We start from the raw sequence: 23,707 nt of genomic DNA on the forward strand, positions 1-23,707 counted from the left end.
TAAGCTCACTGTAACCTGCTCTACAATGCCCTTTGTGTAGCTTTCAGACCTGCTCCCTTTGATGGGCAATTTGAGCCATCCTCTTCTCTACACTACTATGGGGATACACCCACTTGATTTTCTTCTCCATCTTGTTGCGCTCCAAGCTCATCTTCCATCACATTCAAGCTTTGCCTCTCCCCATGAGCTGAATATTGGGCTGTATTTCCAACCCTTACATACTTGCCCCCATTTGGACAAGTGTGCACCTTGATATGTGTCGTTACCCACAACCAAGAGCCATTCTTCCATCCCATCACATACGGCAACCCTTCCAACTTGAGCATTCCCTCATGCTCAATCCAAAACATTTGAGGCAAAATACTTCACAAAGTACCTTCTTACAATTCCATGATTGTGGCAGCTTCATTTGTGTAGACGGTGACTCCATTTGCATCCCCAATGATTTCTCTCTCAATGCAATTTAAGTGATATGATGAGTGTGCATTATTTTTTTCTTAATGGAAATAGCTTAAACATAAGCAAATGCTTAATCAAACAAATAAACCAATAAGGCAAATACACATAATCATATGTACATAGATAGAATCATAATTAAGAACACTCCCTAGCTCTAATACCATGTTAAAGTTTCTAATATAGGGTTAATCATGGTGTTCTGCAATAGATCAAGCATACACTATGGTGGGTTAAGCAACACCAAGGACTCCATGGCTAGAGAGAGAGAGAGAGAGAGATTGCACACTCAATAATACATTTTCTTCTATTGCATATGCTCCATACACATGAGGCTTCTATATTAGATAGCCATTGACCCATCCAACTTTACAGGTGGCACTCCATTTTGTACACGGGTGGCCACAACTCACACCACACAATATCGCACTTTTAGAGTGCTTTCCCACACACTATAAACCGAGCTTACATATTTCAACATCGACCAGGCAGGTATAGTCATTGAACAGAAAAGGAGACTCATGTAGGTGCCATAATGAGCCTTAAATTGGTAATTTATCACCACTAAATGTGGATGGACATAGGTACAAGTACTTTTGTACCAATAAAATCTGTAAGGAATATTTGGTAGATGTGTAATAATTGCACGATAGTCAAGGCGCATGATTGATACACTGACAATTTGTTGAGAGTCGAATTGACAAATCACAAAAGTACGATTGCCAATCCTAGAGTGAAATTTCCCTTGATCCAAGAGTCAAATTGTGGTGGGTCAACTTGGATCACTGTGATCCAAGAGAAGAATCGTTGACCTGGAATCTAGAATTACCCACGATCAAATTCTTTCGATCCCAAAAGATTCAAACAACTCTAGGGAAGGGGAAGAAGGGGAAAAAAATGAAAAGGGGCCAGATGATGAGAAGAAGGACAACAGAGTCCAAAAAGGACAAAGACAAGGATGGCTTGGTCAGGGGAACCAAAAGCCAAATTTATAGATAGATAAAGACCCCAAGCAGGACCAAGAGAAAGATAAAGACTCCCAAGCTAGCAAGAAAAGAGCCAACAACAAGAAACACAAAAGCCTAAAGAACACATAGAGAAACTGAAGGAAGGGGAACAACTAGTCCAACTGCAACTATTTGATTTCCCATATCTACTCTCTCCTATAACAAGCCCATAAAGCAAGCACCATAGGCATTGTCATTACCCAAATCACAAAAAAATTAGGATACCCAAAGGATTTCTAATTGAAGTTCCTGAAGAAGATCCATGGTCGGAGCTTGTAATCTCCTAGCAGACTGTATTACTAGAACATGAAGACAGTATTAAAGAAGAGAGTTTGGGACGAGAAGTGGGAACAACTTAAGAACTCAAATGCTAATCTTCTCCAAAAAAAAGGGAGATCCTAAGGTAAAACAACTTCATTTACGCCATAGTCTTCCCCATAGACTGCAGTCTTCCATGACTCGATAATCTATAAAATGGAGCCGCCTCTACTGAAGGAATACCTAGGGTCAAGATGGCGACACTGCAACATGGACCACTTAGAGAATGAGAGGGTTGGATACCATAGACCGGTCAATGAAAACTTCTTCACCAAAGAATCCATGGAAAATTAGCTTGCTTAGAGGCTCGTTTGGTTTTGCCAGAGGCCCCCTATACTGGAATACATACCGCAAAGCATCAACCTAACAAAGGATTAATCTACAATACATGCCAATCAAGAGGATCTACCCATGGTGGAAGTACTTCAAGAGGCAGCCCTATACTGGAATACATACCGCAAAGCATCAACCTAACAAAGGATTAATCTGCAATACATGCCAATCAAGAGGATCTACCCATGGCGGAAGTACTTCAAGAGGCAGCCATGAACTCCTCCTTAACAAACTTTCCAAACCTTCCCTCTATGTTGCCTGGTGTAGCCATAGCAAAATAGTGGATGCTTGAGGTAATGAGTATGTTCATGTGTGAGCACAAGGATTCTGAAGACTTGCATTTCCAAGTCACTTGCAAGATCTTCCAGACATTGACTACCTGCCTTGAAAGATTCAACGAGGTAAAGAGCTCTTGGGGGTGGCATATTTACCATGAAAGCGAAGTGCGACAATTGGCCTTCAATTTCGCACCATCAGCCCAACTTTGAGAAAGACCTACAACTACTACAACACGTTACATTCCCATCATCAAAGGACATTTGAGGAGTGCTTTATGACAATGTTTTTCCAACGAGGCATGTCAACAATTTTCCAACCATTTTCTGTAAGTCCTCTACTTTGATATGACACCATCAAAAACTTCTCACTAACACTTGTAATACAGTAATGCTTTCGACAAGGTCGAAAGCCAGACTAGGCATGGGGGGTTGTTACTCCTTTTCTATACACATTTTATAATCCCCACCCTAGCTTAGGTATTTCACATTGCATATGGCTAGGGGCCTGCCTTTGTAATGGAAGTTAGCCATATAAGGCTTGTACATGTGTAGAGAACATGTTTTGGGCACCCCATAAGTGTGGGCGGTTGGGCAAAGCCCAAATGAATAAAGTGACTTATCAGGGTGTGGAAAGACACTTTTGGCAATACAATCCACAATTAAGCTGAAGCTTGAGAGCTCTTCTATTCTTTCTTGTCTTGTTATCTTCTTTTTTCTTACATGCTTCCATGTCCATGTATGTTCTTGGCTATGGTCTTATAGAGCTTGCTTGCATGTGTGTGTATGTGTGCCTACGCGTGTGTGCATGAGGTGAGCTTGCTTGCTTGATTCTTACTTTGAGAATGGCTACGTGTGGAGAGAGAGAGAGAGAGAGAGAGAGAGAGAGAGAGAGAGAGAGAGAGAGAGAGAGTAGAGAGGAAGCTTGCTAGCTTCTCCCTCTTGTGTAGTTGGATTATAGAGGTCCAAGCATTGCATTAGTAGAGTTTGAGGGCTTGACAACCCTTGAGGTCTCCATTCCCCACAAGCAATGTGCTATGATGACTCTAGATGGGTTAGCACTCCTTGGTATTGACATGCTTGTTGTTGAGAGAGACTAACTTCTCTACACAATCCCGTTTGCCCCTGTTCACACACACACACAACAACACCCATAAGGAACAAGAAAGACAACATGGTAAACATACATCCCATCCATATAAATGCGTAAACACACACATGTAGGAAAAAAAATATAAAAGAACCCCACTTCATCACAATCCCCGATGTTAAGCCAATAAAATTCATTTTCTTGGACAATATTGTTGGTTTCCTCAAACAAATGCAAAGTATACTACACCTCTCCCTTCCCCTATTTTGATTTGTAAAATGAGAGAAAAAGATGAAATTTTCCTCTTTCCTCCAGTTAGGTAATTCTCACCCATGAAATACTCGAGAAATTTTGAAAAGGTTAATTATCCGAGCAATTACAAAAAAAATTCCCATGTCTCCGGGCGCCCCCTCCCTCATTCTTGTGCCCCAAACTGAAGTGTGATGGCCTATTCTCTTAGTTCTTAGGATGGTGTGTAAGAATACACAATAGTGGAACCAAGATCAATACAATACGAAGCACTAAATTGCAAAAAGGAGTGAAGAGTAAACAATATTACTACTTGCAAACTTGTTTTACAAATTGATGGCATCCACCCACCTGCATGCTTTGGACAAGGAGCATTGATTGGCGATCTAGACAGAATCTGGAGAGAGGATGTCTTGCTTACAAGAGTGCTTGAACACATTGCTAAGGCTTGCCAAACCACTCTAAACATCAGCCAAGGGTCCAAAATGACCAAACGACCATATCATTTGACTAGGACCATATTAGACTACAATAAATCGCCTAGAGACCATGCACAACTCCCACAATCACACTTGAGACCATTTGGACCCTCAAATGCGCCCCACAACCCAATAATGTGTCCTTGATTTGTTATCCAACAATCACTAATGTGGTTGCTTAGCTTGCACAAGCATGATCCAAGACAAGTGGTCTGACCACACTATCATTATGCTTCCTTACTAAAGAGCAAGAAGTTTCTTGACACGAATAAATAGTGCCACTATTGGGGATTGGGCTAGTCTTGGACGAGGTTAGGGAGTAGAGATATCTTTCTATTCAATAATCTTCTATTTTTTCCTGCTCTATCTTGCCCTTGGATGCAAATCCTTGGTTGATTGTTGAGGAAACATGTTCTAGTGTAGGATTGGAGTTGCAGAGAGAGAGAGAGAGAGAGAGAGAGAGAGAGAGAGAGAGAGAGAGAGAGTTTTTATGTGCATTATATTAGTATACATTTGGTACAAATATAATTAGCTAATCAAAACGAGGATCATAATAATTTGAAAAAATGGGATGGTTAGATTACTTACTTGAATTATGATGTGTGTGTGTGGTAGAGGGAGGTGGAGAGAGGGGGATGGTAGAGGTAGAGAGAGGTGGGCAGAAGTAGCAAGTGGTGGTAGAGAGGTGGAGAGAGAGGGAGGTAGAAAGAGGTGGAGAGAGGGAGGTAGAAAGAGGTGGAGAGAGGAGGGAGCGGTAGAGGGAGGTGGAGGTAGAGAGAGAGGTGGATGGTTAGAGTGAGGTAGAGAGAGGTAGAGGGATAGATAAAGATAAGGCCTAGAGAGAGAGTTAAAGGGGACCTAGAAAGAGAACGAGACATTGAGATTTTAGAAAATTGTGAGCCAAATTTTGAAACTGCTCATGCCAAAAATATCCCCTTCTTGGTGGGGATGTGTATAATGTGAAAAAAACTTAAATGATGTTTATGCATTAAAGAGATGCATAAATCTCACTTTAAGTTTTTTACACATAATGTGTGTGCTGAGGAGATAACTTGAGGGAGACAAAATGCTTTATATAGTAAAGTTGATTTAGAAAACAAAGTATGCTTAATGTCCATTGATTTCTTTGAGAAGGCGTATATATCCATGGATAACATAAGTAACGGGTTGACAAGATCATTGCCTACGACACTCTTAAGGATCCTTTGTACTAGAAAGTGCTATCTAGCATCATGTTAGATCATTTCAAGAATTGGGAATGGTATGGATATGGGAAGAGCTCATGTAGTTGGGAATGTGAATAAGCTTCCCAAGATGACACTCATATTCAAGATATTAGAAGGGTTTTCTTTATGGAAAATGAATGTTGCAAGTTTTTTGAAGAAGATCCCACTATTTGATATAGATCTGAATGAAGAAATGATGTAGACGATGTTGATGGTGTTTTTGTTGGCTATGCAGAGATAATTTGTTTTTACTTTCAGATGATGAAGAAGAGAATCCAGTTTACTGTTCATGTTGGCTGGGCAGAGATAATTTATTTTTTCTTTTAGATGATGAAGAGTTGGTGCCAAGTTTGGTTTACTGAAAGCTTTCCATGTTTCATAAGACATTAGGTACTGACTTACTCCTCTAATCACTTTATGTTTGTTTGTGACAAAGTAATACATTGTATGCAAATGGAGACCCTTTTTTTTTCCAATGTATTCTTGCCTCCTAGACATGAATGATGTTTAGCATTCTTCTAAAACCTTTTATATTTGTTTGCAAGTCTCTTTTTTATCATATGTACAAAGATTTGATATGTTTAAAAAATAGATTTTCTTAGAGAGTGCTACATGTTTCAATAAAAGTACAACAAAATGTTTTGTGAAAGGTCATTAGTCCAAAGATTATACAATCAAATAATTGTTATTGATGATTTTTTTTTAAAATTTTGAAATTGTATTTCTAACTTTTGGTTCTAAAGATATGTTTTAACATTTCATTGAGTGTGCATATTAGCCCATCTGAGATAGTTCTCTTCCTAGCTTTTTCACATGTCATTAAGCAGTCAACTAGGACCTTCCAAAGAAATAAACGATCCTCTAAAGGAATTAGCAGAGCCCATAGAGAATTTAGGATATCACCAAGCTTCGTGGGACTTAAGGAATACCCCCCTGTTTTCTTGACTTTGATGTGGAGGGAACCCCGGCTTGCTAATTTGTGATAGACTTTCTTGTTGCTCAATTTATGCAGGCGACAACTGAATACCCTCCAATCTCTAAACCTATTGGAAGAATATGTATTACAGTGCCAATGAATATTGGCTATAGCTTGATGTGTGGCATCCCATTGGCTCTTGAGGCCAAGAGGTAGACCAATGATGAGTCTTTAGGGAGAGAGATAATGTCCCAACTAATTAATGCCATAGCAGGCTGTATAGTATCCTTGGACTAGAAGAACCTCTTCAACCACTGCTTGAATGTCCTCAGATTGGATTTCTTCCATCTAACCCAAGGTAAAAGTAAATGAAGAGAGATTGAAGAAATGCCAGCCCATGATTTTCCAGGCACACTGTTGGTGGGGAGACTCCCACCCAATAGGGTACGCAAGTACCTAATTAGCTGGCCAGAAGGGACACCAGTAGCTAGTGAGAAGGCTTCAAGATAATTAGTTTTAGCCTACAATACCATCTGCAGAGGCCTGCCCCAGAAAGCGAGGAATCTCTTTGGTCAGCCCATCCATTGGAGCTCTTACCTTTACAGAAGGAAGGCAAGGTAAGGGTTGATTTTGCGTGAGTATGTACATAGGACACTTATAATGTTAGGGTTTTAGTTATGGAGACAAATCTCAAACATAATTATCAACTAAAATTAATAAACTAGACATTTTGACTTAAACCTCGAGGTACTACTGTAAGTGTAGCCATTATTCCCCTCCTCTTCGGTAGCCTCTCGCAGTTTCTGAAGAGATTGCGTTACACACTACAGACACTACAGAAGGAGCAGCGACAACAAGCTGCTATGGATCCCTACTCGCTTCTTCCTCGCCATGAGATAGAGCGATGCTTCTCCATCGAGAACGCGCGGGACAAGGCCGCTGCCGAGTACGCTCGCTCCCCTCTCGACGCAGAGGTACCATCTCTCTCTCTCCAAGTTTTCTTCAGGTTTTTCTCTCCAACTAGCGGCGTTTCTACTCTCATACCATGCCCTCAATCTCATGTTTGTCTTTCCTCTTTCCGCTTTCTGGCCTTTGTTTTCTACACAAATGCCGTGGCCTTTGCTTTATTGATATCCTTGTTTTCTCGTTTTCTGCCATTGGGCCCTCTCCCTCTCCCTCTCCCTCTCCCTCTCCCTCTCCCTCTCCCCAAGCCTTCTTCAATGGCCTTTCACTTTGTCTCGGAGTTCAAGCTTTTTTTAATTGGTCTTCCTTCACCTTTCTCTTCTGCTTCATTTGATGGCCTTCCTTCAGCCCAAGGACTGCTGGAGAATTGTCAGCTGACAAGTTGTGCTAACAGTGCCATAGAGGCCTTCATGCCCCGGCTGCACCACTGCCAACCTTTGTCTCTCGCAGTAGTTGATGGACTTAATGGTCTTTGTTTGTTTTCTTCTCTCAGGTTTGGCCTTTGATTTCTGCCTTTTTTCTCAATGCATGTGTTATCTGAATCATCTTCCTCTCTGCACGCATGCACGCAACAAAGTGGGCGCGCGTGATATAAAAACACATATTCTTATGTCTACATATAGCCGCAGGCCTCTATTTCTTCCTTTTCAACTATTGACGTAGAAATTTAGTTTCACAAAAATCAAGGTCGTCTTTTAGTTCTGTCTGCATGTTTTTTCAGTATGATGTTGGCATCAAGTCATTCTACAGGTTTTTAGGTCTCAAGCTGTCTTTTATGCTCTTTAAACTTTGCAGAACCTGACAAAGTGGGGTGGATTGCTACTGGAATTGGCCCAGTTTCGGCAAGGACAATCAGCCCTAGATATGGTTCAAGGTTGGACCACCTTTCCCAAATGCACTTTCCTTTCCATGTGTTGCTGGCTTTGTCAGTTGCTTTTTGGTATGATTGTAACTGTGTAATGCCCCTTTTCAAACTGCATAAGAACCTTGGAGTTGAGCTGCAAGAGAAACACCCTTGCTTGTTGGAATAATTTTTCTTAAACGAGATAGGGAGGAGGGTTTGGATATCACTGGAGGGAGGGGGGTCATGTCACGGGGCTAGATATGCAACTCAATGGCATCTTGAGATACTTTTATAAAGTGTTGTTGACACAACCAGCAAGCTCTATTTATGTACGCAACTCGATGACACATTGAATATAAAGAGTTGTTGGCACAACTAGTAAGAATATGGCATTTGAGGTCTTTTTTACGTGTCATTTAAACAAGTGGGCACAGGACGTGAGAAGCTTGCATGCAATGGAACTTCCAAGCCTCGTCTTTCTGAAAAGGCTACTGGTGGATTTGCTTGGAAAATGACTGAGAAGCAGCAGCATGTTGAGAAAATGTGAGGGTGTCGTGATGTAAGACCAATCAAAGATGAGGCTTTGATATATACTTGGGCGACAGTCCTGGAAAGTTTTCACAATTCACACCACGATGGAAGTAGACTGCTGAAGGAAGTGGCGAGTTTTTCCTTCTTTTTTGTCTTGTGCAAAGCAAAATATACTGTCTCGTCTATGAGAATCCAGGGACCATGGTGTGCACCTTCAGGAGAAAGAGAGAAGGAAAGAGTAGGTGGGGAGTGTTAGCACATGTAGAAGTGCACAAGAGGAAAGGAGGATTCGTTTAATGAACACATGTGTCTCTGAAGCATTTCTTTACTTGATGCCAGTTGGTCAGGTGGTTCATTGCTAGGTACTCACATTATGTGCAACATTTGCTGTGGGCTAGAATAGCAAGATGCTAAAAGGCTCAATGTGTGAGCCTTGATGATGGGGAGGAAAGATGGCCAATAGGAGTGAGAGCAAGGAATGCATTGCTGTCACCTGAAGACAATAAGCTAAAACCTATGTAGCGGGGTTGACAATAGAAGGAACAATGTCCAGCTGAAGACCAAAGGTGGGCTGATGAAGATCCACAAGGGGGTTTGCAATAAAAGCCTTAATAACAGGCACATTGTCGCTTGCATCACTCCTCCCCATGCATGGGGCCTAGAATAGGACATTAGGGAGGAAACTTGCACTTGGGTATGTGTAGAATTCGCAACATATGATGCAGATCTAACACTAAGAGGCAAACAGTGTTGGGCTAGAGTTGCAGGCAGATGAGCAAGGACTCGTTGAAGAATATAGAGGGGTTGTGAAGGTTGTCTTCAAATCAGCACATGGTCACCATGAAATGTGTTGCCATTTTTGAAACACCGTTTCATGTTCTCAGTTTCAAGTCTCTCTCTCTGTCTCTATTACATACATACTTACATATGCACGTACGTATATACATAAATACATACGTACATACATACATACATATGTATGTATGTATATGTGTATATACACATATGTATATGTATGTATGTATATATGTGTTCACTTAAAAAAGTGTGTATCTATGTGTATTTATGAGTGTATATATTTATGTGTGTATGTATGTATGTTGTGTGTGTGTGTGTGTGTGTGTAGCTGTTTTGGTCGAGCGTTTCAGTAAGCATTTGTCGAGGGGTGAAACGTTTCAGTGTTTGCTGCCCCGCTTTGAGGTGAAACGTTTCGGGGCTGAAACGTTTCATGGTGACGTTGAATCACCACCATTCGAGCAGCCAAATCTTAACACAATGGCCACTAGGTGTGGCTCATGGGCAGGCCCGGACAGGAAGGATGCTCAGATTTGGGCACTTCAGGTCAGACAGCTGGCAGACCACTTCCTAATTTTGTTGTGAGATATAGCAAAAGCCAAAATTGGCTATAAGTAATCGCACAATGATGTTTGCTATTTAGTTTATATCTCAGATGTCTGAACAAGGGGTACCTTGTTGGGTTTTAGTGTTGTGTGCAAGGACAAGGTGGTAGGCTGTAGCCTTTCCTGCAATGAGCACTAGCAGCCTAGGAGAGGAAAGAGACGGAGCAATGACCAAGTGAAGAACTAAGGTGTGTTTGAGGATGCCTCCGAATTATTCCGTTTTCAGCGCAACTAAAACCGCATCTAGCAGGAAGGGCTTCCAGGTGTGGAAACCTGAGGGCAGTCCATGCGCCAGCTGCAGGTTGGCTAGCATGCCGGCCAGGTTTGATCTGTTTTAGGGGCGTACCAACCTATGGATGAGTCAGCGTCCTTCTTGAAGCCACCAATGTAGACATTTTTGGATTCACTTGCTGCTTATATGTATCTGGTTGCATTTGTCGTCCAACATCAAATTTGTCTTGACGCAGAGGCGGTATCAAAGTTCGAGGAGGCGCTAAAGCTTGAGCCGAGAAAGCATTACACTAGATGGTGTCTGGGAAACGCCTATACTTCTGAAGGGTTCCTTTTGACTGATGGCACCAAAGCTTATACTCTCTTCAAACAGGCCACTCAGTGCTTCCAACTGGCTCTAGATGAGGTAATTTGCATCTTAGTACTCTTCTAATTCTTCTGATTAGTGCATACAGTTTTAAGTGGAATCGGGCTGAATAGTTGTCTTGCTTGATACTGCAGCATGAAAAAGTTAACACCAGTGTAGTATAAAGTAAAAACCGTGTTAGTATCCCCTCAAAGGACAATGCTGTTTGTTTCTCTTAAACTCATCATAGAGCTCTCTAGTCTCGGGAAGGAAGAGACTCGTGATCAAGGTACTGAATGCTTTGGCTTGAAAAATCCCTTTGGTGACATGTCTCCTTTCTTTCTTTTTTTTTGACCAGGATCAGGAAAATGTCCAATATTTAAGAGCTCTAGAAATGTCACTGAAGGTAAGCACTTTACTTATTGTTGCAATTTCAAGATTCACTCATCTCATTTATTATAGCTAGTGTTTAGTATGCTGATAAATTCTTGTAATGTGCTGGATAATTTCTCATGGCTACCATTTGCATGTTTGTGCATGTATGAGAAAATATTCACGTGTCATGCATCCACGCTTGAGAGAGAGAGAGAGAGAGAGTGTGACATGTAGAGGCTTCGACCGTAGTAATCACAACCTTAGTCTACACTTAACTGCACTTAATGATGTTTAAGAGACAAACAGATATACAAGAGATAGACAAGTTTGTGTCAATGCAGTGCAGCTATATTAAATGAATGAATGCGGTTACAATGAAGATCCAAAAGGATCTATGCTGCTGAATATGCTGACTATGTGCTGGAAATGCGTGCTGAACTGCTGTCCACTCTTTCCCTTATCTCCTGGAAAGGAAACACTGAAGGGAGGCTTTGGAACAGAAGCTGAATGCTGAGGGGATGATGAAAACGCAGACCTGACTGCTGAATATGGACTGTATGCTGCTGCGTTTTGCTGAAGATGATGGCTGAACTGATGCGTTAACTCTAGATGATGCTGAGGATGATGCGTTAACTGTGGATGATGCTGAAGATGATGCGTTAGATGTACCTGATGCTGATGAGGTTATGCTGAAACGCCAGATGATCCTGAGGAGGATGCGCTTCACTGATGAGCCCCTGATGATGACTGAGTGGCTGATGAACTACTGAATGGAGAGGCGCCTGTATTTATATGGGTGCATGCTGCTGGTCGGCCAGGTGGACTGCAGTCGGCCAGTGCATAACTCCCATAAAATACCAATATACCAATATACCAGTCGGCTGCCTCATAAAATGCCTAAAAATGCCTGATAAATGTTGGTAAAGATACCTGATGAATCTGAGATGCTAATATGATTCCATAATGATGCCATGTCACTGTACACCTGACTGGTGTGCACGTGACATTCCCCGCTGCTAAACTGTTGCTGGGTGGATACCTGGCAACCTTCGACTCGTCGTCTGCGATCCTTCTCCTCCGAACCACTGCCCCCTTCTGTCTTCTGCTGGGACTGAGGCCGTCTGCAGGAGTGAAATCCTTGAGCCAAGACGCTATGTACTGTGGGAACTGAATGGCAAATACCTGAGTCACCCCTGACCTGTTCCTGGAAACCTTTCACCTACCATCTCCGTCGTACCTGAAGCTCTGAACCTCCTGAGGCGAATGTTGGAGCAAACTTCCGTCTTCTGTGGAAGAGAAACCCCCTGCTGCCAGCCAAAACTTATGTGCTCCTTTGATGGTGGATGTTCTTCTTCCCTGAGAGTTCATGGGTAACATGTATGCAGGACTGACTGCTAAGATGACTGCTAAGATGACTGCTATGCAAACCATGTGCAACCCTATATGCTGTGCAAGAATGCAGATGAATGGGTTACTAATGCAGACCTAAGAGAAAATCCCTAAGGGTGGCTTGCAAAATTTTCAGAACTGGGTTTAACTGTGCGGAAGCGATAAAAATGATGACTGACTGCATGACTGATGGAATGAACATGCTCTAAGGCTGGCTACCCTGTGACGCTCTGATACCAATGTGACATGTAGAGGCTTCGACCGTAGTAATCACAACCTTAGTCTACACTTAACTGCACTTAATGATGTTTAAGAGACAAACAGATATACAAGAGATAGACAAGTCTGTGTCAATGCAGTGCAGCTATATTAAATGAATGAATGCGGTTACAATGAAGATCCAAATGGATCTATGCTGCTGAATATGCTGACTATGTGCTGGAAATGCGTGCTGAACTGCTGTCCACTCTTTCCCTTATCTCCTGGAAAGGAAACACTGAAGGGAGGCTTTGGAACAGAAGCTGAATGCTGAGGGGATGATGAAAACGCAGACCTGACTGCTGAATATGGACTGTATGCTGCTGCGTTTTGCTGAAGATGATGGCTGAACTGATGCGTTAACTCTAGATGATGCTGAGGATGATGCGTTAACTGTGGATGATGCTGAAGATGATGCGTTAGATGTACCTGATGCTGATGAGGTTATGCTGAAACGCCAGATGATCCTGAGGAGGATGCGCTTCACTGATGAGCCCCTGATGAGACTGAGTGGCTGATGAACTACTGAATGGAGAGGCGCCTGTATTTATATGGGTGCATGCTGCTGGTCGGCCAGGTGGACTGCAGTCGGCCAGTGCATAACTCCCATAAAATACCAATATACCAATATACCAGTCGGCTGCCTCATAAAATGCCTAAAAATGCCTGATAAATGCTGGTAAAAATACCTGATGAATCTGAGATGCTAATATGATTCCATAATGATGCCATGTCACTGTACACCTGACTGGTGTGCACGTGACAGAGAGGGAGAGATTCGTTAACGTTTTCAATGGCCTATGAGACCATTGATGACACAACATGTGTGACTACTATAGTGGAAGATGCATAGGGCACCCCTATCACCTAAACAGAGCATAATGAAATTGAAAAATAGATGGAAACTGTGAAGTGTGCCTAGAAGACACTGATGTGGACAATGAAGGCATGATATGTCATAGGCTGGTAGGGTTCCAGAACCATGTCAAGACCTCATCTAGTGATAGACATGGCAGGGATCCAAACTCATTCATCACCATAAGATTGAAAATGGTTCTGTTCCTGAGGTGTGTCCACTTGTGGCATCGCATGGAGTGTGGTCTTTTCTTTTGAGCTTTGGGTCTTTGATGAGCAGCAAGGTATTAGACACGGCTGGCTCAGGAAGTCGACAATCCTGGATTATGGGCCAACGCCCTCTTGGAAGGGAGAGTGAAATCTCGCCTGGATATGTATTATACTGGACATTTTCAGATGATGTGCTCTTCTGTCTCGACCTCCAAACTGCTGAGGCTACATAACCTGTTTTTTTTGGCAATGCCCTCTGCTCTCCTAGTCTCCACTCATAGGTGGTAATAGAAGATTCAAATCTGCCCAAGCGCAATCCGCATGGTATGAGACACACACGCAAAGTAGCGGTGCTTCTGAATGAACCTATTCTAATTTCTCTGTAGTCCACAGGAAGGAGTCCCGGTAGACTTGCATCTTCGGGGTAACTCTGAAGGTGCAATCCATTTTGTATGGATCCTTTCACCTGCATCACCCAGGTGAGTGTCACGTAGACATGCTTCCACAAGGTGGACATATTGGTGCCCAAGTTCATTGAATGTGGACAATTTTCAGATACATTGTATCTAGACATGCAGTTGGCACAGTTGGCCAACCAACCAACTGTAACTATTTGGCCCTCCGAGCTCTTTTCACATGATGGAACTCATGCCCGGACCCATGGACCCTTCTTGGGTTTTGTTGTAGTTTCTCTTCTTGGTTATGTTGTTCCACCCTTCTTGGGTTTTGCAAACCGAGACTACGCTCGGCTTCTCGCTCTTGGCACTCCTTGTCTTGGTCCAAGTTGGACATGAATTCTGATACTTCTTCCTATTCGTGCAGGGTTGCAAAAGTTTTAGCAATGCCTTCTTGATTGTGATTGTGCGAGGTACTTCCAACTGCAAGATTTCTAGAGGGTCTCTTGGAAGGCATTACTTTTCATTATTCTTAAATCCCTAAACATGCGTGAAGCATACCTGAAGCTATTTGAGTTGTATAGTGGGAAGCTCTCTGACTTCTCTGAGGAATTCCTTCCATGCTATTATTTCTCTTTTAGACTTGTTCTAAGAGATTATTCCCCAGCAGGATCGCCAAGTGTTTCTCATTGATTTCCTTCATAGCAAAAAGGAAAGACAGCAGTCTGTGGTAACAAACCCATCAGGCAATGCCGTGGGAGACACTCAGTCACCCACCAGAGTTTTTGGGCACAAACACCAACTGCCAAATGGTCACAGAGTCACACTAAACATGACTCCCATGGAGAAACCCTTCACTCACTCTCTTAGCTCACTCTGCACACTCCACTAAATATATCACACTCTCTCTCATGAACTAACATCATAATAGTACAATAGTGATGTTGCAGACTTACAATGAGATGGCAAGCTTACTTTTAGTTATATTCCAGGAACATGACAGTTCAGAATAGAGCAAAAGTGCTAACATTTCCGGAGTACAGTCACACTCTCTATGTTCATAATACAATAGATGACTAATAGCAGAGAGCATAACACCATAACACTCTTCCTATATCTCAGTGTCTAACTCTATAGTAATTCCTATCAATTCTCTATTCTCTCTCTTCTCCATACACAGTGACCGGTTTCCCTTTTGCATCAAGTCTTTTTGTTCTTGGCAAACAGATCTTTGGTGGTTATAGTTCGACACACTCCACACGTGTGATACCGAGGTGGTACTTACAATGTGGGGAATGGGTTGCCAGCAGGGGCGCTTTCTGCCACCTCCGAGCTACATAGTGCAACATAGGTGGAGGGTCACTTTGAGTAGCTAAGGATACTGAAGTAGAAAATCGTTGGAGTTGGAGCTAGTGTCAAATCCCCACGGATCCCCTCGTGATCGATCTTGGTTCGAAACTCGAATCATGCAAACAAATGAACAACAAACAACAAAGGGGGTGCAGCATAGTTACCACGGAACGGGAACGTTCCGGGAACGTCGGATGCTGGAACAGGAGCGGGAACGGGAACGAGAGCGGATCGGGAACGTCGGGGAACGCCACGTCATATGACATGTCAGCATATGACATAAAATGACAAAACATTTAAAATATCCAAGATTAAACTTTAAAGTCTTAAACATTAAAAATTTAAAGAGTCTAGACTCCAAATAGAAACTAAAAAGAAAGTACATCGCATGAGGATATATAGAAACTGAAAAAGAAAGTACATCGCATGACAAGTACAAAACTAGCCTCAAGGGCCAAGGTAATTGGTGAGTCAAAGACTAGTCATCAGCAAGTGGGATCTCATCCTCCTGTCCAGGCTGTCCCTCAATCTGCTCATCCTCATGCTGCTCCACATCATCCTCTCCCTCTGGCTGATCCTCACCATCATTGTCATCAAGATCAAGGCAAAATCCAATAAATGGCTCTGGAGTACACTCAGCCCTGAACTTATTAAGCAAACGCAAGTTCGCATTAACAAATACAAGGTCATTTGCCTTCTGGACACCAAGCCTGTTCCTCTTCTTGCTTGCAATGTTCCCAAAACTGCTCCATAAGCGCTCACATGGCGAGGAGCTAGCACCCTGGCTAAGCACTTGAATGGCCAATCTTTGCAGCAATGGTGTATCTGCTCCATAATTCTCCCACCACTGTGCAGTGGATATATTGAACCTATCATTTTGTGCATCTTGCAAAGCGAAGAGGCCTCTCTTTTGTCGATAGAAGGAAAGGTCTTCACGAACCCCCCTCCTATCATTTGCACTGGGTACAAGCTTCCTCAAGATATCCTCCCAACCCTGCACAACCTCTGCATCTGTCTCTTGTCCTTTGCCTTGAAATTCTGGATCCACCACAAATGCAGCAGCCTCTAATGCAGAGTGATACTCTGTCCACCTGCCTGTCGCAAGACGAGATAGCTCCTGTCTCCTACCCCCATCCAAAGTCTGTAGAGATAGGATTCTCTCAATCATCCTGTCCATCCCCTCGTACACCTTGCCAATGCAAGGCTCATCTCCATCAAGAAGCCTCAACATAAGAATGATTGGCCGCACAACCTACAACAATACCTCAACAGTGTCCCAAAAAGTGTCATCAAGAACTATGGACCTGCATCGAATACCTGCCCCACTGAGGTACGCTCTCGCCATGCATCCCACTCCTCACAAACTACAAGCTGCCTCAAATGATTCTTCACTTCAAAAAGACGCTTTAGCATAAGGAAATTATATGCAAAGCGTGTATCTGAATACTTTAAGAGATCCTTTGGGGATCTCTGTCGAAATACAGCCAAAATGTAGTGGTGGCGAGTGATAAATGAAACAATGTGATTGCCCATTTCAATAAAAGGCTCCATCCACTGCAGCTTACCAATATCTTTGAGGAGATTGTTGAGCCCATGTGACATGCAAGGAGTGAAGCAAATATGTGGGTACCTATCCTCAATGATCCTCCCTGCTGCCCTGTTTGAGTTCTCTCCATCAGAAACAAACTGGATGACATTATTGGGACCCACGTAATCAATGGCTTCACTCCAAATATTTGCCAATCTCTCTGCAGTTTTGCCCGCCTGAATTGTCAATAGCTTTAATAAAAAAGCTACATCCTCTGGAGTACGCAAGGATACCCTGAATGGAGCGGCTCCTAGTGTCACTCCAACCATCACCCATGATAGTGACGCCACATCTACGCCATACATCCTGAATGGGTCCCAAGGCATCCTCTATGGCCGTCCTCTCTGTGGCTAGAAGTGTAGTGCGCAATGCCTCGGATGAGGGTGGAGCATAGCCAGGTCCGAAAGAAGCAATCTCCTTCACCATATCTGCAAAGTATGGGTTGCGGGCCTTTACCAAAGGAACATCTGCAGCATAAAAAAACCGTGCCACTGATGCATCCACTTGTGCCCTCCTCCCAGGGTGCCCTCCTCCCAGGGTGCCATGATGCCACAAGACTAGCCTGCACTGGACCTCGTGAAGCCTGGGTCTGGGAAGCATTTGTTCCATGTGCGGATGGCTGTGGAGCAGCCCCAAATAATGGGGTAGATGCACTCGCTGAAGATGCCGCGCCTGCTGCAGGTGTAGCTGATGATGATGTACCTCGAGGATCAAGAACAGAGGGCTGCCTCCCTGCTGCATCAAGTCTATCTGCAAGTGCCTGCAATCGTATGATATCTGCTCCTGACACTGTAGGGCAAACAGAAATGCCTTTGCCTCTAACCCCTAAAATGGGCTCGCACACGATCCGTGCCTCCAGTCTTAATGGATCCACAAAAGTGGCACTTCCAGTTGCGTGACCCTCCTCCTCTTGCACTATCATATCTGGACACAAGATCCACCTCATTCCACCAAGGGGATCTGTTTTCTGCATCTATGCCACGAGGAGGTGCCATTGTCCACAAAGTGGAAAAAAACGCAGCAAACTAGAATCTCCAAAATCCAATGTTCATTGCGTCAAATTTTAAATCTTACCTGCTCAAGACTCGAGTGCCACCCGAGCAAAAGAAGGGGCCAACTTGCAAAGCCCCAAGAGGAGGGGCCAAGAGGAGGTAGGGAGAGTGTGGGGCAGCCAAGAGGAAGGGTGGGGTAGTAGGTGGAATGGAGAGTGTGGGGCAGCCAAGAGGAAGGGTGGAGTGGTAGGGAGAGCACTCAAGCAGCAAGCTCAGCCAACAAAACAGGCGCAGCAGCGAAATAAACCCAAAAGCTGGAAAAAAACGGCCGCCGCCGACATCGCGAACATGCGCACATGTCGGAACGCCCGGAACGGGCGTTCCGCCCTACGTTCCGGTGTTCCGATCGCCGTTCCGCCACATTCCCCGGCAAGTCCCACGTTCCGGCTCCCGTTTCTGCGTTTCGGGCACGCGTTGAGCTTCGGACCGGCGTTCTGGCGTTCCAGGAAGGCGGAACGCCGTTCCGCAGTAACTATGGGGTGCAGGCCTGACTCACCTCCCAACCATGACAGCCGTGGGCAAGCCCACAGTCTTGGCTGTCCCCACCGAGCCACGAGCTGAGCTAACTAGGTTGACGTACTGACCAATCTCCTCCTCGCGACATCCCATACCGCCACGAAGCTGCCCTCGCGGGCCTCGAGACTGTTGCCGCCCTCTCGGCTGCACAAAGCAGGTGCACGTCTGCACTAGATCCAGGCTCCAAGACCATAGAGCTCTCACAAACTCGCGAGATTCTCTATAATACAATAACTAACCTTGGCCACCCTTTTATAGGCTCTTGGCCGGTCATCGGGCGTCCACACTTGGCCGCCCGCCTGTCCATACTTAGGTGTCTGTCCGTTAGTATTTTCCTAACTCAGCTTGTCAATCAGCCTGCCTAGTTCCAAGCTTCCCCAAGCCTCAAAACTAGTCTTGCATGCGTGTAGCACACGGTAGATACGCACTGTGCACATGACATACTCCCCTTCCTCTAAGAGCTCACTCCTGAGCTCACTAAAAAGCCAGGGTAATCTCTCTGAAGAGTAGTCAATGTCTCCCATGTAGCGTCCTCCTCAACACGATCCTTCCACTTAATCTTGTATTCCGTGATAAGCGTATTACGTAATCTTCTTTCACGAAATCCAAGAATCTTTTCAGGTTCGTGCGGAACAAATGTCATGTCCTCGACATCTATAATTTCTTGAGGAGTAACTAACTGATTTGCTCCACCCGGTACTTCCTTAAGTCTACTGACATGAAATACAGGATGAACTTTCACATGAGAAGGCAAATCCAATTCATATGCAACTGAACCAATCTGTCGTGTAACACGAAATGGTCCACAGTATCTAGGGGATAATTTTAGAGATCTATCTGTCCGTAAAGTCTCGGAATCTTTCGGAACTTGCAAATACACCATCGTTCCTTCAGAGAACTCTCTCGGTGAATGATGTCTATTAGAATAAAACCTGTCGCGGTCTTGAGCACTTCTAATAGATTCCTTTGCAACTTGTAACATTTCCTGCATATCTTGCAAAAAATTACGTGCTGCATCATGCTGAAGTCCTGAGAATCCTACTGTAACAGGTGATCTAGGTTGAAAACCATACATAAGCATGAAAGGACTAAACCCTGTACTCGTATGCTTAGTACTGTTATAAGCAAATTCTAACATAGGAAGATAATACACCCATGAACTCTGTCTTTTGGATACATACGCTTGAAGCATATCCTCCAAAATCTGATTCACTCTTTCAGTCTGGCCATCAGATTGAGGATGATCAGAGGAACTCAAATTCAAAGTTGTTTCCAACTTCTCAAAAACAAGTTTCCAAAAATCACTCGTAAACTTAGAGTCCCTATCACTGACTATGTCTTGCGGTAACCCGTACAGTTTAAACAATTGCTCGATAAACTGCCGAGCTAATTGCGTAGCTGTAATAGTCTTCCGGGTCGGTAAAAATCTAGCCATTTTTGTCAAGCGATCTACCACAACCCAAATAGAATCATGGCCTTGATGTGTTCTTGGCAATCCGGTAATAAAATCCATGGAAATACTTTCCCATTTATTGCCTGGGATTTCCAAAGGATGCAACAACCCAGCCTGTCTAAAGCGTTCAGCTTTATTTGCCCGACAAATCTGACACTCGAGAACATAATCTTCTACATATCCTTTCATCTTTGGCCAATAAAAAGTGTGTTTCACTAACGATAACGTCTTGTGTACCCCAGGGTGTCCAGCAGAAGGGGCGTCGTGACACTCCTTAAGAATCTTGGAACTAATGTCCGGAATCTGTGGTACACAAATTTTGTCATTACGGAATAGCAAACCATTCCGAATCATCCACTGACCTCTTGCAGCTTGAATAGTAGACTGCTCAGTCACCGAGTCTTGGTCAATCAATGAGCTCCCGCCTTGGATCTTCTGCCAAAATGGACCAAAATAACTATCAGTCCTGCAAAGCCCTCTCAATGACTGAAATAAGTCGGTAGAAATCTCGGTGAACGACAAAGAATTCACCTCTCTAATCCGACTAAGCGCATCTGCAATACTATTCATGGACCCTTTCCGATAACGGATCTCAAAATCAAAATCTTGCATTAACTCTGCCCAACGAGCTTTCCTGCCTCTCAAATCATCCGCATTACACACATACTTGATTGACTGATGATCAGTCAATACCACAAACTTGGAGCCATATAAATAATGTCTCCAAACCTTGAGAGCATGAATCACAGCATAAAGCTCCTTCTCAAGGGTTGGCCAATGAGATTGAGTGTCGTCTAGCTTTTTACTTTCAAAAGCAACCGGTCTACCATCTTGAAATAGAGCAGCCCCGATAGCATAGTCACTGGCATCAGTTTCAAGAACATAAGGCCGACTAGGATCAGGTAATGCTAAGATAGGTGCTTCCTTGACTTTATCTTTCAAAAGTCTGAAGGCCATATCCAAATCGTTATTCCAAGTGATAGGCTGATTTGACTTACGTCCACGACCTTTCAATAAGTCGGTCATCGGTAGTGTGAGCTGAGAGTACTCCCGTACAGATTTCCGAAGAAAAACAACAAAACCGAGAAAAGAACGAAGTTGTTTCACTGTTCGTGGTATAGGCCAGTCCAAAACCTTCTGAACTCGGTCATAGTCAAGCTCAATCCATCTCTAGTGATCTTGTGTCCCAAGTAAATGATGTCGGTCATAAAGAACTCACATTTACTCAACTTAGCATATAGTCGATTCTGTCTTAAAATAGATAAGACAATCGTGAGGTGTCTGACAAGATCCTCAAGAGTACGATTATAAATCAAAATATCATCCAGGAACACCACCACAAATTTTTCCAAATGTTCACGAAAAAGATCGTTCATCATTTGCTGGAAAGTGGCTAGAGCATTGGTTAACCCAAAAGGTAATACGAGAAACCGTAATGGCCATACCTAGTCCGAAAGGCGGTTCTTTCGACATGCCTTTCATGAATACGTATCTGGTGATAGCCAGTACGTAAATCTATCTTCGTGAAATATTTCGCTCTTGCTAACCGGTCAATCAGGTCATCTGATCTAGGGAGAGGATAACGGTTCTTAATGGTCAGCTTGTTCAATCTCTTGTAATCTATACACATTCTCCAAGTATTGTCCTTCTTTCTCCTAAGCAACATAGGTGCACCCCAAGGTGATTTACTTGGACGGATCTGGCCCATCCTCAAATAATCTTCGAGTTGTTTAGCCAACTCATCTTCCTCGGCTTGGCTCATCCTATAAGGTGGAATACTCATATGATGAGCACCAGGGATCAAGTCAATACGATGATCTACTGCTCGTTTAGGTGGTAAACCCGATGGCAGTTCCTTAGGAAATACATCTTGAAATGAATCAAGTATCTTCTGTAATTCTTTGCTTTCAAACACACTTAATTCATTTACATCCATGGAAGGGATGAGAAAAGAAGAAAGCGGAATCAATACACAATGGAAAGCGGTATACAAAGAAGAATCCATTATATTTCCAAAATCAATTGTATTTACAAGAGGTCCCTGAGAGGGATGGATACAATCACCTAAAATACTATACTTGGTGTCCCTATGCTAAAAAGAAAAAATATGACTAGACCAATCTATCTGGATTTCAAGAGTCTTAAACCACTCAATCCCTAATAACAAGTCTACATTTTCCAGATGCATGACATAGCATTCCAGAGTATCTTTGTAGTCCTGAATCTGGATTGGAAGCATCTCCACCTTGTGATCCCAAACTTGTCTTCCCGCAGGTAGACGTACCTCATAGGTATGGTCGCTAAGTGTCGTATCAAGACTCAATTTTTGCACAAGTTTGTAGTTAACAAAATTATGCGAACTGCCAGGGTCTAAAAGAATGTGAATTTTATGGCCATTCACTTCTCCATAAACTCGGAGAAGATCATGCAAGCCAAATACCTTAGAATTGAACAGACAATCAGAACAAGTACTAGGCCGAGAAAGTACAGTAATTGACTTACCTATCAAAGACAACTGGTTAGCAGCCTTTGGCTTGGGTCCTGCGTTTGACTTGGTACCCTTTTGCTTCGGGCACTCGTTACGCATGTGTCTTTTTTCTTCGCAGATAAAACAACGTCCTTCCTTCTTGAGCTTCAAAGCCCTAAGGAGTCGTTTTTTCTTCGCTGGTGTCGAACTTGAATTCTTCGAAGGTAGACCTCATAAGTGAAAACGTCTTCAAATTGTGCCCAAGTCGTTGGCTTAAGTTTGAGTTCCTTCCACCAAAGCAAAGCTTTGCCGGACAGGAAACCTGCTGCTAACTGTATCTTCTTTCCATCATCATATGGATGAAATTGAAAGTGAACTTGCCACTTATGTAGCCAAGTATCCACGATCTCCTTGGTTCGTTGCTTTTGCTCGCCCGCAAACGGTTCCGGAGTAATGTTGGGGCCTAAAGCAGAAGCCAAGGTATCCATACCCGAGAAAGTAGAGAGGGTAGTGGTCAAGAGAGCGATGGAGTTCTGCAAAGCTTGCATCTGGGCTGCGATTTGTGCTTGACGTTCTGTCGAAGAAGCTTCGAGAGCTACTTTGAACTCTTGGAAATCTGATTTTGACACAAAATCGTCAAAAAGATCGGCATCTGTACCTTCCGTAGCCAGCAAGCCTTCGCGTTCCACAAGGGGCTCCAACTCTGATTCTTGGGTCGACATCGTGAAGAGGGTACGTGGAGAGAAAATTCGATCTTTGCACAATAAAAGTGCACGGGAACTTGAGAGCTTGAGAGCTTGAAAACTTGCGAACTTGAGAGATGTGTGGCAAGAAGCCCACTTGAGGGGGTTTATAAAGGTTTCCCAAAAAAACTAAAAGCCCCCAAAAGCTATGCTTGGCTTTTTCTTTGCTTTTGTGTTTTTTTTGAATATATATATATATATATATATATATATATATATATATATATATATATGGATATATATATTCTAAGGTCTTTAAAAAAAAATAAACACTTTGGAAACCTTGGAGGAGGGGTCTTTTAAAACTTAAAAAAAATTTTAAACTCCAAAAAAAAACGAAAGCTAAAAAATACGTAAGCTTTCTTATTTTTTTTTCTTTCCCCCTGGATTTG

General features: G+C 43.2%; 1 protein-coding gene across 1 annotated transcript in view; it reads left to right on the plus strand.

The window, feature by feature from the left end:
- Positions 1 to 7,098: 7,098 nt before the first annotated feature.
- Positions 7,099 to 23,707, plus strand: part of LOC147604445 (mitochondrial import receptor subunit TOM20-3-like) — a 44,269-nt gene continuing 27,660 nt past the window's right edge. Inside the window, exons 1-4 of the mRNA XM_086794716.1 lie at positions 7,099 to 7,323; positions 8,108 to 8,186; positions 10,555 to 10,724; positions 11,023 to 11,070. Coding sequence (XP_086650842.1) covers positions 7,213 to 7,323; positions 8,108 to 8,186; positions 10,555 to 10,724; positions 11,023 to 11,070 — 408 coding nt within the window. The 5' untranslated portion in view covers positions 7,099 to 7,212. The remainder of the gene's footprint in view (positions 7,324 to 8,107; positions 8,187 to 10,554; positions 10,725 to 11,022; positions 11,071 to 23,707) is intronic.

This window comes from Cibotium barometz, chromosome 61, assembly GCF_041138505.1.
Source record: "Cibotium barometz isolate CiBa-2024 chromosome 61, ASM4113850v1, whole genome shotgun sequence".
NCBI lineage: Eukaryota > Viridiplantae > Streptophyta > Polypodiopsida > Cyatheales > Cibotiaceae > Cibotium > Cibotium barometz.